The following is a 16747-nucleotide window of genomic DNA, read 5'->3' as shown; positions in this document are numbered from 1 at the left end:
ACGAAAGGGAAACAAAAGTAAAGGAAAGGGAACAAAAACTACCGCGAAAAGGAACGAAAAGTAGTAGGAAAGGGAGAGGAAAGTAGTAGGTCAAGTACCTTCGCTTACTCCCATTTTCTCGACAGGGGATAGGGCTGGTGATTTTCTTTCTTTCTTTATCTCTCTCTTTCTCTCTCTTTCTATCTTTCTTTCTTTCCTTCTCTCTTTCTTTTTTGTCCCTGGTATGTGCCATTGAGCTTGGACCCTTTCTGCACTATCAACAGGATCGGCCCACTTTTCAGCGTGACACCCCCAGCGCCGAAACTTGTGAGCCTACAAAGCTTCGCTTAAAATTCAGTGTCATTCCAATCTGTGAAGGTGGATGACCCGCGAAGCTGTGTATGTGGTGACTGACCGTTGCTCCGCTGAACCGTTCCAAGTTTGCGGGATCGGGGCCATCTGGAAGGTTTGCTTTTTTTTTTTCATTTCTTTTCGCCTCGCGGTCCTGGCGGGCAGCACGTTTACGCTTGGCGTCCGCGGCCCGCTCATCGTCGGTGGTCTCCTTCCGCCGCCGCCGCGCCCATTCCCTTTTCTGTTCACGCCGTCGTTCTTGGTAGGCACGCTGTTCTTCAGATCGCACAACACGCGGCCTACCCATTGCACAGTCAGAGGAGCACTGAGGAAAGGAGCCTACATGAGCATGACGTCAGGAGATAGAAGACACTCAGATTGGTAGGCACTAGTTTGAATACGCGGGATGGCATACACGTGTATGGTGCGAACGTAGACATGGCCGACGCGGGTCAAAGTGTAGTATCTGTTCTTATAAGCCTAATATCTGATACGGGTTGTATTTGGACCCAAGATATTAAACTTATTTTAGGGGCGAAGCTCCTTAGGGCGTGGGTCTGTCCTTCCTCCGTATGTAGCCACCTGTAGTTTTATGAAGTGTTCACTAGATGGAGTAAGTCCGTAGCTCTGGTTGGCATGGAGACCGCTATGTATGTATGTATACGCATATATACATATATATGTATATGTATAGTATAACCGGAAGCCGACTTCCGCTTCCGTTTCCACTTCCGCTTCCGTTTCCACTTCCGGTTCCGCTTCCGGTTCCGGAAGCCAGCTTCCGGCTTCCGGAGAACGCTTCCGGCGTTTTTCTCTCTCGTCCGTAGCTAGGTGCGCTGCGGTACACAAGGGCGTTCGTTCTCGACGCGCGTTCTCTTTCTCTCGTTCCCGACGCGCGCTCTCTTTCTTTCTCGTCCGTAGCTAGGGGCGCTGCGGTGCACAAGGGCGTTCGTTCCCGACGCGCGTTCTCTTTCTCTCGTTCCCGACGCGCGCTCTCTTTCTTTCTCGTCCGTAGCTAGGTGCGCTGCGGTGCACAAGGGCGTTCGTTCCCGACGCGCGTTCTCTTTCTCTCGTTCCCGTCGCGCGCTCTCTTTCTTTCTCGTCCGTAGCTAGGTGCGCTGCGGTGCACAAGGGCGTTCGTTCCCGACGCGCGTTCTCTTTCTCTCGTTGCCGACGCGCGCTCTCTTTCTTTCTCGTCCGTAGCTAGGGGCGCTGCGGTGCACAAGGGCGTTCGTTCCCGACGCGCGTTCTCTTTCTCTCGTTCCCGTCGCGCGCTCTCTTTCTCGTCCGTAGCTAGGGGCGCTGCGGTGCACAAGGGCGTTCGTTCCGACGCGCGTTCTCTTTCTCTCGTTCCCGTCCACGCTCTCTTTCTTTCTCGTCCGTAGCTAGGTGCGCTGCGTGTGCACAAGGGCGTTCGTTCCCGACGCGCGTTCTCTTTCTCTTCGTTTCCCGATCGCGCGCTCTCTTTCTTTCTCGTCCCGTAGCTAGGGGCGCTGCTGGGCAACAAGGGCTTTCGTTCCCAGACGCGCGCTCTCTTTCTCTCTCGTCCGTGCTAGTGCGCTGCGGTGCAAAAGGTCGTTCGTTCCTCCGAAACGCTGCTTTCCTCTTTCCTCTCGTTTTCCCGACGCGCGCTCTGTTCTTTCTTTCTCTTCCGTAGCTATGGGCGCTGCGGTGCACATGCGTTCGTTTCCCGACGCGCGTTCTCTTTCTCTGTTCCCGCCCGCGCTCTCTTCTTTCTCGTCCATAGCAGGGGCGCTGCGTGTGACAAGGCGTTCGTTCCAGACGCGCGGTTTCTCTTTCTCCTTTCCCGCCGCGCGCTCTCTCTTTGCTCGTCCATAGCTAGGGGCGCGCGGTGTGCACAAAGGGCGTTCGTTCCGACGCGCGGTTCTCTTTCTCTGTTCCCGCCGCGCGCTCCTTCTTTCTCGTCCATAGCTAGGTGCGCTGCGGTGCACAAGGCGTTCGTTCACGACGCGCGTTCTCTTTCTCTTTTCTCGACGCGCGCTCTCTTTCTTTCTGTCCGTAGATAGGGGCGCTGCTGTGACAGGGCGTTCGTTTCCCGACGCGCGTTCTCTTTCTCTCGTTCCCGACGCGCGGCTCTCTTTCTTTCTCGTCCGTAGCTAGGTGCGCTGCGGTGCACAAGGGCGTTCGTTCCCGACGCGCGTTCTCTTTCTCTCGTTCCCGACGCGCGCTCTCTTTCTTTCTCGTCCGTAGCTAGGTGCGCTGCGGTGCACAAGGGCGTTCGTTCCCGACGCGCGTTCTCTTTCTCTCGTTCCCGACGCGCGCTCTCTTTCTTTCTCGTCCGTAGCTAGGTGCGCTGCGGTGCACAAGGGCGTTCGTTCCCGACGCGCGTTCTCTTTCTCTCGTTCCCGACGCGCGCTCTCTTTCTTTCTCGTCCGTAGCTAGGGGCGCTGCGGTGCACAAGGGCGTTCGTTCCCGACGCGCGTTCTCTTTCTCTCGTTCCCGACGCGCGCTCTCTTTCTTTCTCGTCCGTAGCTAGGTGCGCTGCGGTGCACAAGGGCGTTCGTTCCCGACGCGCGTTCTCTTTCTCTCGTTCCCGACGCGCGCTCTCTTTCTTTCTCGTCCGTAGCTAGGGGCGCTGCGGTGCACAAGGGCGTTCGTTCCCGACGCGCGTTCTCTTTCTCTCGTTCCCGACGCGCGCTCTCTTTCTTTCTCGTCCGTAGCTAGGGGCGCTGCGGTGCACAAGGGCGTTCGTTCCCGACGCGCGTTCTCTTTCTCTCGTTCCCGACGCGCGCTCTCTTTCTTTCTCGTCCGTAGCTAGGGGCGCTGCGGTGCACAAGGGCGTTCGTTCCCGACGCGCGTTCTCTTTCTCTCGTTCCCGACGCGCGCTCTCTTTCTTTCTCGTCCGTAGCTAGGGGCGCTGCGGTGCACAAGGGCGTTCGTTCCCGACGCGCGTTCTCTTTCTCTCGTTCCCGACGCGCCTCTCTTTCTTTCTCGTCCGTAGCTAGGGGCGCTGCGGTGCACAAGGGCGTTCGTTCCCGACGCGCGTTCTCTTTCTCTCGTTCCCGACGCGCGCTCTCTTTCTTTCTCGTCCGTAGCTAGGGGCGCTGCGGTGCACAAGGGCGTTCGTTCCCGACGCGCGTTCTCTTTCTCTCGTTCCCGACGCGCGCTCTCTTTCTTTCTCGTCCGTAGCTAGGGGCGCTGCGGTGCACAAGGGCGTTCGTTCCCGACGCGCGTTCTCTTTCTCTCGTTCCCGACGCGCGCTCTCTTTCTTTCTCGTCCGTAGCTAGGTGCGCTGCGGTGCACAAGGGCGTTCGTTCCCGACGCGCGTTCTCTTTCTCTCGTTCCCGACGCGCGCTCTCTTTCTTTCTCGTCCGTAGCTAGGTGCGCTGCGGTGCACAAGGGCGTTCGTTCCCGACGCGCGTTCTCTTTCTCTCGTTCCCGACGCGCGCTCTCTTTCTTTCTCGTCCGTAGCTAGGTGCGCTGCGGTGCACAAGGGCGTTCGTTCCCGACGCGCGTTCTCTTTCTCTCGTTCCCGACGCGCGCTCTCTTTCTTTCTCGTCCGTAGCTAGGTGCGCTGCGGTGCACAAGGGCGTTCGTTCCCGACGCGCGTTCTCTTTCTCTCGTTCCCGACGCGCGCTCTCTTTCTTTCTCGTCCGTAGCTAGGTGCGCTGCGGTGCACAAGGGCGTTCGTTCCCGACGCGCGTTCTCTTTCTCTCGTTCCCGACGCGCGCTCTCTTTCTTTCTCGTCCGTAGCTAGGTGCGCTGCGGTGCACAAGGGCGTTCGTTCCCGACGCGCGTTCTCTTTCTCTCGTTCCCGACGCGCGCTCTCTTTCTTTCTCGTCCGTAGCTAGGTGCGCTGCGGTGCACAAGGGCGTTCGTTCCCGACGCGCGTTCTCTTTCTCTCGTTCCCGACGCGCGCTCTCTTTCTTTCTCGTCCGTAGCTAGGTGCGCTGCGGTGCACAAGGGCGTTCGTTCCCGACGCGCGTTCTCTTTCTCTCGTTCCCGACGCGCGCTCTCTTTCTTTCTCGTCCGTAGCTAGGTGCGCTGCGGTGCACAAGGGCGTTCGTTCCCGACGCGCGTTCTCTTTCTCTCGTTCCCGACGCGCGCTCTCTTTCTTTCTCGTCCGTAGCTAGGTGCGCTGCGGTGCACAAGGGCGTTCGTTCCCGACGCGCGTTCTCTTTCTCTCGTTCCCGACGCGCGCTCTCTTTCTTTCTCGTCCGTAGCTAGGTGCGCTGCGGTGCACAAGGGCGTTCGTTCCCGACGCGCGTTCTCTTTCTCTCGTTCCCGACGCGCGCTCTCTTTCTTTCTCGTCCGTAGCTAGGTGCGCTGCGGTGCACAAGGGCGTTCGTTCCCGACGCGCGTTCTCTTTCTCTCGTTCCCGACGCGCGCTCTCTTTCTTTCTCGTCCGTAGCTAGGTGCGCTGCGGTGCACAAGGGCGTTCGTTCCCGACGCGCGTTCTCTTTCTCTCGTTCCCGACGCGCGCTCTCTTTCTTTCTCGTCCGTAGCTAGGTGCGCTGCGGTGCACAAGGGCGTTCGTTCCCGACGCGCGTTCTCTTTCTCTCGTTCCCGACGCGCGCTCTCTTTCTTTCTCGTCCGTAGCTAGGGGCGCTGCGGTGCACAAGGGCGTTCGTTCCCGACGCGCGTTCTCTTTCTCTCGTTCCCGACGCGCGCTCTCTTTCTTTCTCGTCCGTAGCTAGGTGCGCTGCGGTGCACAAGGGCGTTCGTTCCCGACGCGCGTTCTCTTTCTCTCGTTCCCGACGCGCGCTCTCTTTCTTTCTCGTCCGTAGCTAGGTGCGCTGCGGTGCACAAGGGCGTTCGTTCCCGACGCGCGTTCTCTTTCTCTCGTTCCCGACGCGCGCTCTCTTTCTTTCTCGTCCGTAGCTAGGTGCGCTGCGGTGCACAAGGGCGTTCGTTCCCGACGCGCGTTCTCTTTCTCTCGTTCCCGACGCGCGCTCTCTTTCTTTCTCGTCCGTAGCTAGGTGCGCTGCGGTGCACAAGGGCGTTCGTTCCCGACGCGCGTTCTCTTTCTCTCGTTCCCGACGCGCGCTCTCTTTCTTTCTCGTCCGTAGCTAGGGGCGCTGCGGTGCACAAGGGCGTTCGTTCCCGACGCGCGTTCTCTTTCTCTCGTTCCCGACGCGCGCTCTCTTTCTTTCTCGTCCGTAGCTAGGTGCGCTGCGGTGCACAAGGGCGTTCGTTCCCGACGCGCGTTCTCTTTCTCTCGTTCCCGACGCGCGCTCTCTTTCTTTCTCGTCCGTAGCTAGGTGCGCTGCGGTGCACAAGGGCGTTCGTTCCCGACGCGCGTTCTCTTTCTCTCGTTCCCGACGCGCACTCTCTTTCTTTCTCGTCCGTAGCTAGGTGCGCTGCGGTGCACAAGGGCGTTCGTTCCCGACGCGCGTTCTCTTTCTCTCGTTCCCGACGCGCGCTCTCTTTCTTTCTCGTCCGTAGCTAGGGGCGCTGCGGTGCACAAGGGCGTTCGTTCCCGACGCGCGCTCTCTTTCTCGTCCATAGCTAGGGGCGCTGCATTGCACAAGGGCGTTCGTTCCCGACGCGCGCTCTCTTTATCTCTCGTCCGTAGCTGTGGATTACCAGAATGATCCCCCGGTGCTTCGCCCACTCATCATCATTCACTTCGTGGATATGCTGTGATTTTTTTGCAAGTTGGTGGAGTGCTTGAAGCCTGCTTCACTCCGCCGCGGGTTGGCCCGATATTACACTAGCTTCGGTATCAGCCCACGGTTTTAACGCGACGGCGTAAGGGCCCCGTGTCACAGAAAATCCGGCTTCGGCAACCGGCGTCGGCGTGCGATGTCGGCGAGTGGCGGAAAAAAACATCCCCAACCACGCAGGCCATCCGAATATATTTAGGTACATGTATATGCTACGCCTTCTTGTATGACATGCGTTATATGCGGGTTATATTGCCACACCTTTCTATCATTATAGTTGCTCATACCTTGCCTTGCATGCTTGGCAAAGCTATTCCTCGGAATTTTCAGAATGACAATCCACAAACAGATGCCATGAAACAAAACACCCACAGCGCATGCCTTTAATGTTAAATTTTCTCAGACTGAAATATTAAAAATACGTAACAAAAACGGAAACCTGAAAATTATGCAATTTTTTTGGCGTGGCTGTGGAATATCTCCGGGATAGCCCCACGCAAGAGGCTTCGTTACTACCAGAAAGCTCGCCTTCGCGCACAGCATTTGCCGCCAGTGTTTCCCGGTAACCATTACGGTTGCTTAAGCTGCAGTTGTCGGGAAGCGTGAGAAGCAGTCAGGAATCTTTGAATGCTATCGCGTTCCACTCTTAAAAGCGAAGCTTAAGCGTCGTCCATTTTTTTCCTTTTTTTTTGCTGTTGCCTAGTGCTTAAAGATCAGCCGCGATGGCATACAAAGAGCAAAGGTAGATTTTATTGAGGGGTGATATTGTCGTCGAGTGATAACTTCCAGTGATACACTATCTTTGAGTGATTCCCATGCGTCTCTACATCGTACGCGTTGAAGTGGACTAACGAAATCGTTTGGGGCACAGAGCCAAGAACGCTGTCAGATCGAACCGTATGCTGCGCACGCTTTAAGTGTACGAGAACGCGATGTGGCAGGGCAGGGAAACCAACCTTTACAGCGCCCACGAAGCCCCCCGGCAAACGCTGTCCGCAGCCACGGCAGTGTCAGAGGGGAAGACGCACGATCATCTCTGTTTTTTTTTTTGAAAGCTGCGTACTACGTGTCCAAAACAGCGAAGTGTAGCGTGTTCAGTTTTGCAAAGAGGTTCACCTACCTTTGGGTCCATGGAGTGACCGTCCTTGAGCGGTTCTAGAGGTATGGGAATGCGGAAGCAGTTGGGCGACTGCGGGGACTGGCGCGCCGCGCACGCCGTCACCTGCGGCGGCGGTGGCGGCGGCGACGAAACCGGAGGCTGCAGCATCGGCGCTCAGCGGTCGGGTAACGCCTTTAATCCTGCACAGGGCACGACCACTCGTCAGAGGCGCCACTTGTTCGAATGTTGCTTGACTGGTGCACTCCTCAATTAGCACATCCAGTGCATTCACCTAAATGACTACAGGTAATTCAATTATTCTTATTCTTACTATTATTATTACTTGGTAACATTTATGAACTATGCTTCCAGTATGGTACACTCGGCCACAAAGTATTGCGGGGCACGCGAGCGCGTGGCGAAACGTTCCTCGTAGCCTACTGGTGGCTCACCCCTAGTGTCGAGACCGACGCTTGCGCGCATGCGCGTTCCTCCGTGGCTGCAAGCGTGCATGTTTCTGCACTTCCTCCTTGCGCGCCGGCGATATCCGAGTGCAGCCGCGAGGGGCCCCTCTTGCGATTGGCGTTATGGCAGCTTCGACGGGCAAAACTTAGTTGATATAATGGAAATAAAAAGTTCATTTTCATCTTGCCCGGCTCTTTCTATATAAAGAGAGCCTTTTTTTGCCACGCTCTTCTGTGGGAGAACGTCCCGTTCGTGAAAAGAAATAAAGAACGAACATTGGCCACGAAAATGCGCAGTGCAGAAAAAACAAAACTTGTTGCGTTCGCGACCGGCGATATCCATCCGCGCTCGTGACTCGACAAAAAGCGACCGATGTGGCGCGCGCCAGCTCACGCTTCACATAGTTTTGCGCGTCGAAGCCGCGATAGCACTAATCGCAAGAGGGGCCCCTCACGGCTGCACTTGGATATCGCCGCCGCGCAGAAACATGCACGCTTGCAGTCACGGAGGGACGCGCATGCGCGCAAGCGTCGGTCTCGACACCAGGGTATTCTAGCCACCCTAACCAGTGGTGAGCAGTCAGTAGGTGAGGCGGACCGTTTCGTCACGCGCTCGCGTGCCCCGCAATATTTTGTGGCCGAGTGTACATAGCAGGGATCAATTAGATGCTCTTTACCTTGACCTAAGTAAAGCATTTGGTATAGTCTGCCACGAGCTCCTAATTAAAAAGCTCATGGCAATGTCTTCCATCTTCCATCATGCCTTCTTCCATCACTGCCCTAGCATCTAATCACCTAAGCAATAGATCGTGCTTCGTTGGCATTATTGAACAGAGCTCTGTTAGCTATATGAGGTCACCAGCGCTCCGGAGCCATCTTCTCTTCCTACTGTTCATAATTGACATTTCGTCAGCAATTCAACACTCTTCATTCATTCACTCTGCTGACAAGTTAAACCTATTTAAGATTGTCAACAGTGTTCACGACTGCACTGACCTCAAAAATAACTTTTTTTGTAACTCTCAAGCTAGTGCAGAGACAATAAGCTACTCTTAAATGCTTCCAAAGCTATGGTATAAAGTTATACGCTGAAAACACACCATGTGCAATTTCCATACACCTCTCGAAATGATTCACTGCCCAGGGTCGATGAAAGATCCTGGTGCGTACTTCGACAAATTGCTAAGCTTCTCTTCACACGCTAAATACGCGAAACAACGTGCCCGTCGCGTTCTTGGTATTGTTTGTCATATATCGCATGACTTCCCCGGTGCCTTTCTGAAATTGTATTTTACCGTGTGCCTTTCATTACTAGGGTACGCCTCTGTAGTTTGGGGTGGAACGTGCAAATACAATTTTTGGCTTCCTTGAACATGTCCAAAAAAAGTTGCAGTTTCTCCCGAAAGGCGAAGCATCCCTTGTGACAGCAAATTAGTCGAGAGCTATACGGAGTAAGGATAGTAGTTTTATCGGCTGTATAAACTTTGACACATTCGCTTACTAACTGAATTAACAGGCATGGTGTCAGCGCGCACAAGCAAACATGAATAGATCACACTCGATGACCGCAGACAACCGCTGTCAGAACGCTGGCGTGAGCAAGCGCGGTTGCAGCAGCGAGCGAAGGTTTGTGCGGTCTATCGCTTCAACGGAAACTGAGCGACGAAGGCATAGCGCATACAAAGATCGTGTGCAGATAGCTTTCAAGATAAGGCGCGCGCGCTTCGCTGTACAAAGATATATTCTGAGTGAGTCTAGAAAGCTGAAATCGCGGCGACGCCGGCAACGAGAACCGGCGACTAGAGTACATCGCACGAGTGCATAAAAAATTAAAAAAAAAACACGATCGAGCACGGTAATATGAGACCATCAGTTCACTTTGTCGTTCGGCTCCGCCCCCGCACCCGAACGAACGCGCGCGCACCAGTTTTATGCGTGTCCTTATCGCAGCACCGGCAAACCGCTGCTCTTTATGCGTGTGGGCATGACTTCTGAAGAAGGTGCACGGGATGTGCTTAAAGTAGGAGTAGTCTTACAAAGGACTGTGCGTTACCGTAAGACAAAGACGTCGTGCGTTGCGTCACTTCAGCACATGGCGTTGATCATAGAAGACTTTGGCCACCAGGATACATGAGGAATTACGAGAAAGCGCGGAAATGTCAATCGTGAGAAACTCATCGCATGGTTGTCAAAGGTGCCTTACTCAACGCATAGGCACTTAGACTGACTCAGTCGGCGTATAAACACGTGGAACCCGCCGCGGTAGCTCAGTCAGCTAAGGCGTTGCGCTGCTGAGCACGAGATCGCGGGATCGAATCCCGGCCGCGGCGGCCGCATTTCGATGGAGGCGAAATGCAAAAACGCCCATGTGCTTGTGTTGTAGTGCATGTTAAAGAACCCCAGGTGGCCTAAATTAATCTGGAGCCCTCCACTACGGCGTGCCTCATAATCAGAACTAGTTTTGGCACGTAAAACCCCAGAAAGAACAAGAAGAAACGCGTGGAATAGCTGCTCAGACAAGCTGCGCTGCCTGAAACAATCGGGGTGCACAGAAGAGTGTGGAATGCGTCCAATCATGACCGCATCACGACTGGCGATTGCGCTTCAGTACAGCCACAAAGAAAGAAAGGAAGAATTATCAGCTCGAAAAATGTCAGACGAAGTTTTTCTTTCTTTTCTTTGTCGTACCTTTTGGACGGTGATGAGTAAATACCTAAGAGTGTAGTGAGCGAGCAGAAAGGACGCTCCTTTTAAATTTTGGATTCGTCGAGATAAAAAACGTTCCTACCTATTTGGGCACTTCTTTATTTTCTGTAGTCCTAATGAATGGCGTGTGCAAAACTCTGGCAGATGAAGACTCGAAGAAGCAACTGCAACCGACAGCTGATCGTAAAAAGAAGACGTTACAGTCCTCTTTGCGATCCTTGCCGACGATGCGCATCAGTCATGAGCAGCGCGCTGCAGAAATTCGGGCGCTGTGCGTTCTTTGTACGCGTATACGTCCGTCATCTATCCTCATTTAAACCACGCCCATGGTTTATTTCTTCTTCTTTCATTTTAACACGAAAGTGTTTTATGCCGGGGTCCACCAAGACTTCACTGACGTATTTCCGTCACGGAAATACGTCATAGAACATAATACAAAGAAAGAAACCAGAAGAAAAAGTTCCACAAACATGCAAAATTTGGAAATCGAACCCACGACCTCTCGGTCCGCGACGATAGATCGCCGAGCGTTTAACCCATTGCGCCACAAACGCATTTGCAGAGAGCTACACAGACGCGCCTTATATATCTAACACTCCTCCGTGTACCCGCGCTCTTGCTCGGGGCGGTGCCGCCGCCTACGAGCAGAAAAGAGAAGTACTGCATTATGACACTAACGCGCACCGACAGTGAACGCTTCGGTGGTCTCAGCACTACGACGCCTCGATGCCAGCAGTCGAAGGGACGCTGGCATCAAGAAGCACTACCAACGCCACCTAGGTGGCGTTCACCGTACTCAGCACAGCGGAGCGTGGCCTCCGCAATTAGCTCTGAAAATGTTTCTGAAGTTGATCGCGGAGGCTGCAATTACGACGCGCTGTACGCGCTGATTTGACTCGGTGACGATTCAGTTACGTGCTTTGTCTTGCGCGTTGTATTAGTGTGTCAGTTACGTGCTTCGTCTTTCGCGTTGTGCTAGCGTGTGCAGCGTAGTGCAGCTTCCATATGCACGACGGTTGCTCATGGTCATCGACGTTGGTAGTCGTGATGGAGGAGACGTGCCACCAGGCGTCAGCGTGGGTGCATCAACGCCTAAGGGCGCTTTAGCCACAAAACACCAATAGACATTATATATGAATGTGCAATAAACATTACACTACTTCTGTGAAGACACGTTTCACTTTCGTGTTCTATACCGATTCCTATATAAGAGGGATCAACCACATGTTTTTTATTCCTTGGACCAAGCATCCGTGTCACTGTTAGGTTGCAACAGTCGTCTCATCACTTTCGTCAGCTCCCGAAATTCTTTTTCGTTGCTATTCTTTTTTTTTTCAAGCTGTTCCTGCCCTCCAAACTTGACGCAATATCTGACTTCGTTCTTTTTTTTTTTTTGCCTTTATCTTCGTTTTAACTTTACTGAGATTGTCGACTCTCGCAGGCGCATTGACGTTAGTGTGATATTTCACCGATTTTCTCAGATATTTCTTTTTCCTGGTTCCATATTTTGTTCATTTACCATTATGTACGTGTAGTAACGTTTCCCAACTGTCTTTGTGGTGAGCGTACTCTTCATTTTGGACACGCGGCTATCTGTTGCGATGAAAGCGAAGCACCGCACGCACGACGACGACTCCACGGAGCAGCAAGTATACTGCTGAGGAGTGCGCGCAGTTTATGAGGACGCCCGCCCCCGTCAGCGGCCTTGCCAGGTTCCTTTATATCCCCGTTGCGACATTCGAGTGGTGCACCTTCTTTACTGCCTTCATGACAACTTCTTCGAAGCTAAGGTTCCTTTTTTTTTTGCTTTCTCACCAAGACACAGTAGCTGCAAAGCACATACTTGAACTACCCGAGATAAAAAAACGCTTCATCAAACTCTCCGACGTATCAATGTCACTGCCATAGACAAGGAATAACCCCGCAAGACGTCCGACGACGATAATGAAATGACGGAGATGTGCGCGTAAAGAAGTGATAATCTTGTGATACATTATCTGATATTTGAACTTTCTCATTGAAGGATGATTTGTTTACACTGCAAAACGGCAAACAAACCAATTATGATGTTTCTGCTTCGACGATGTACAATGCCAGTGACGCTTTTGAACTTTCCGTCATAAAGATGAACCACGTAAAGGACTAAACTGCATGTATAAACCCAAAATAATGCCCGAAGACAATCCTTCCCATTTCGGCCTGCGGTAGTTCCATCAGGAAGTTGTTCAATTTCACACCAATCTGGTTCTGAGGCAAGACACGTTCGCTGAGGAAATGAAGAGCGACGCGGAAACTGCGAAGACTTCAAACGGAGAAATCCATTCTGAGGTTACAGGCATAAGGGGCTCGATTACTTTCATGAACGAGATGTTTGAGAAGTTCAAGAATGATGTACAGAACTTTAGCAGAGAACTAGCCGAGGTAAAGGCTCAATCCCACCGAGTTACTATGAAAAATCACCGGCCCTTCCCCGGTCGAGAAAATGGGGGTAAGCGAAGCTTGCCATGTGTGTATCTGACCTTCGTGGTGATTTTCTTTCTTTCTCTTCTGTGTTTCTTTCTCTCTCTTTATTTCTTATTGCAGCGTAAGCTTTAACAGCTTTTATGGGCTGATTCCAATAGCCATTTCGGTTCGCGATGGTGTCGGCGGCGGCGGCGGCCGCGTCCGTAACCGCTATCGCCGGAAATGCGAAAAAAAAGCACACGGTCCCCGCCGGAGCGAACCCAGGCCCGCTGCGCGGGAGTCGGATACTTTACCACTGAGCCACGCAAGCGCTTGCTAACAGGCAGCGGAAAAATGCCCTATAATCTAGGCAGGCTCGCAGGCGCAGGCGACCCGAACCTCCGCCAGTGTGGTGGCGCCATTTAGTTGAGGCATCTGCTGCGTGCGCAGGTGCAGACGACAAGATGCGATTCAGACGAGCCGCGCAATCAACGCGATCCCGATGTGAGATGTGCGCCACGTATTCTGGATACCTCTTCGTAATACGTTATGGCGTCTCCTCGCAAGGTACGAACCGCTGCTGAAGAAGCCAATCGTAGAGCTACGTGCGCGGCTACAACCAAGCATCATCCGGGTCAGCAGACTGCTGCGCAAAGAACATTACAAGCCGAAGCTCGCCGTCGTCGCCGGGCAGACAGTTCAGATCGTTCTCGTCAAAACGAGGCGAAGAGACTTGGCCGCGAAGACCCTGGTGTGCGTGGTGCCGAAATTGGAGCTACTCTTGAGCCGCTCCACCAGCGTACGCTGTGACTGTGCTGCGTGTGCCACGCAGGCCCGTGACTTTTTTCTCTTTCTTTCTCTCCCTCTCTCTTTCTTCCTTTATTTCTTTCTTTCTTCCATTCTCTCTCTTTCTTTCTTTCTCGAATCTTCATAGTGACTTTCTTTCTCTTGTTCTCTCTCTCTCTATTTCCCTCTCTCTATATGTCTTTATTTCTCTCCTCTCTCTCTCTCTTTCTCTTTCTCTCTTTCTCTGACCTTCGTGGTGACTCTCTTTCTCTCTCTCTCTCTCTATCTATCTATCTTTCCCTCTCTCCTTATTTCTTTCTCTCTCTCTTTCTCACTTTCTTTCTCTCTTTCTCGCTATCATTCTTTTTTGTCCCTGGTATGTGCCATTCAGCTTAGACCTTTTCTGCACTATCGCCAGGATCGGCCCACTCTTCAGGGTGACACCGCCACCGCCGCCACCACCGCCGACACTTGTGAGCCTATAAAGCTTCGCTTAAAACTCTACAACTCTTAAACAGTTTTGTAGCGAGAGCTACATTGGCCGCATTTTCGCTGTTTCGCTGTGGCCAGTGGCCGCACCGCGAGCTGAGCCGTTGCCTAGCAACCGCCTCAGCCCGCAGCGCCGCTCGCCGCGCCATCTGGCGTCGTCTGCTCGAGTTACCACGGCGCGGCGATGCGCCGCCGCCGCCGCAGTTGTGTTGCAAGCATTCGCCGCTTGCATCTGGAATGACGTCAGAGGAGGAGCCAGTGGAACCACGTTGCAACAGAGGAGGAGTCGGCGTTGCATCGTATATGTAGAAAGGGCGGCTCGGTGGGATTCGTCGGCAGATATGGAAAGTGTGTCGGAGACACTGAAAGAAGCCAGGCTTCGTCGTCGGAACGAAACCAAGAGGAGGCAGCGAGCCGAGGAGACAGAGGAAGAACGAGCCGCATGCCTCGAGAAGCGTCGTAAGTACGAAGTGGCCAGGCGAGTGGATTGAGATGAGGATAGCACCCGAAACGTGTTCAAGTCACTGGACGACAACCCCTTATGCTCCCGCCTCAAAACGCCGACCGTGTCGACAACAGTTCTGCGCGTTGCTGGTGCTGCTGCATGTCCAAGTTTATAGAGCTGATAAAACTACTATCCTTACTCTGTACATCTCTCTACTAATTTGCTATCGCAATTCATGCTTCGCCTTTCGGGTGAAACTGCGACATTTTTTTACCTATCATATATGGTCTTTCCTTTCATATATAATCTTGTCAACCGTTGCTGTTTTTTTCTGCTTACCCTTGCACTTTAGTCTGTATTGGACCCGACACTAGCCTTCTGGCTATGGGTGCAAACAATTCTTGTGTATTTGTTTAAACATTGTAAGCATAATAAAGAGGGGAAAAAAGAACGAACTCGCTTCGTAATCATGGGCCTGGTGGTACTTACCGTCCTTCTTCTCTGGGTCTGATCTTATTTTGTGAAATGAACTGACCCATAACTGCCGAAAAATGTGCCCGTCTGGCTATGGTCCAGAGTCTTTTGTGCGTCTGCAACTCCTCTGTGCACGCCAAGCTTGCGTACGAGCACCAACTGTCCACGAACAGGTACTCTCCTCCTCACTCCTTCATCCTCGTCGCTACCAGTGTCCACAGTTGGGAACACTTTTTCTAAAACCAAGTACTCCTTGCCAAGAAGTTAGGAGGTAATAAAATTGTTCGCCTTTCTCAGCCTGCACCAAGGCTTACTCATCTTCCAAAGGACAGTACGCCATATCTCGGCTGAGATGGCCGTTAAAAAATAATTAAAAATAATAAAGAACCGATGACTGCGAACGTTCTCGCAAATGGTCTTGTACGCTACCAGTGCCCAGATTTGTGGATCCTTTTTCTGAAGCCAAGTACGCCTCAGGTAAAAGTTCTGCGGCATTCAAATCGTATGCTTTTATCAGCCCGCATCATGGTTTAACCAGCTTCCAAAGAGGTGCGCCGTATGTCCGCTGAGGCGGCCGTCAAAAAAGAAAAAAAGAAAGAAAGAAAGAAAGGCAGAAAGAAAGAAAGAAAGAAAGAAAGAAAGAAAGAAAGAAAGAAAGAAAGAAAGAAAGAAAGAAAGAAACGAAGACCAAAATGGCTTCCAGCAGCTCACGAGATGTTTTAGCAACTTGTGTCCACATTTGTGGACCAGCTGTTTAGGTTCAAAATGCTTTTTATGTCACCAACATTTTTCTTTGACCTGCTGAAATAGTGACGGTGACAAGAACCTTCTTTGGTCCTGAGAAACTGTGGCAAGGAGGAGCCGAAGGATCCCTCAGGTCAAGTCGCTGAAATAGTGTTGATAAACTTTTAAAAGTATTTGCTTTTGCTTGCATACATTTTCTTTTTGTAATGAACATGTTAAGTGCAAAACTGCTGGCAACAACTTTTAGTCTTGCCGATGAGTTTCTGTTGTTTCAAAGCATGCTATTCTCTTCACTGGCGTTTAATTAGCTTTTATAAAGTCACATGGTCAGAAAGGTCTCTTTTCTTTTTTGACAAAACCAGGGTCAATTGTGGAGCCTGTGCTAATGGCAGAACATGACATGGACTGATGGAATTGTCTCTGCCTCGTCGTGTTCGTTCGTATGGTATCATATAGTATCTAAGCAACAGAGTAGATTCGAGTAACAAAAATCAAATGATGGCTCGAAACATCGATGATTCCATTTAACGACTATTGCATATCGAAAGCATGCCTCGTAAAAAGCTGCTTCTGCTGACTAAACTTGACAACTGGGTCACAACGTTATTACCGTGAAGACATGCTGTCGCCGTAGTGCCATCATGACGTAAAGTACTTTCCACGGTTAGAGAGATAATGCCGTAAAGGCGATAACTACAGGCGTATAAAGGCATCACGAGCCGCCATTCGGGAATCCGTGTCTTGATTCTACACGTTTTTCTTTTCCATTAAATTTAGGAGAGGAATAGCGCGGATGGGTCAGCTGGGAGATCTCGCATGCATCCGCGAATTGCCTTACAGGCGCCGAGGTTGGTAATCAGTATAGCTGTCATGTTAAAAGCAAGATGACAGAAGGAACATAAAACGTGCCGCTTGAACAGCAGTTTAGCAGTTTTCATAGTGTAAGAAAGGGAGACATGACCCCTTCACTGGGGGTGGGGTCTGCATTGCGCTCGCGCTTCCTGTACATAATATATATATATATATATATATATATATATATATATATATATATATATATATATATATACAGGGTGTTTCAGCGAACACTTCAGAAATTATTAAAGGTTGCCTGGGCAGAGAGCACAATTCTAGTTTATGA

At 52.0% G+C, this 16747-nt stretch overlaps 1 protein-coding gene and 1 pseudogene across 1 annotated transcript in view; one reads left to right on the top strand and one right to left on the bottom strand.

Moving 5' to 3' along the window:
• The window catches only part of LOC119449396 (transient-receptor-potential-like protein), a 244160-nt gene that overhangs the window by 134273 nt on the left and 93140 nt on the right, over nucleotides 1-16747 (bottom strand). Inside the window, exon 2 of the mRNA XM_037712564.2 lies at nucleotides 7078-7256. Coding sequence (XP_037568492.1) covers nucleotides 7078-7224 — 147 coding nt within the window. The 5' untranslated portion in view covers nucleotides 7225-7256. The remainder of the gene's footprint in view (nucleotides 1-7077; nucleotides 7257-16747) is intronic.
• LOC119451169 (U2 spliceosomal RNA) lies at nucleotides 769-875 on the top strand (annotated as a pseudogene).

Source organism: Dermacentor silvarum, chromosome 4, assembly GCF_013339745.2.
Source record: "Dermacentor silvarum isolate Dsil-2018 chromosome 4, BIME_Dsil_1.4, whole genome shotgun sequence".
In the NCBI taxonomy this organism is placed as follows: domain Eukaryota; kingdom Metazoa; phylum Arthropoda; class Arachnida; order Ixodida; family Ixodidae; genus Dermacentor; species Dermacentor silvarum.
This window is presented reverse-complemented; position numbering and strand designations above follow the sequence as displayed.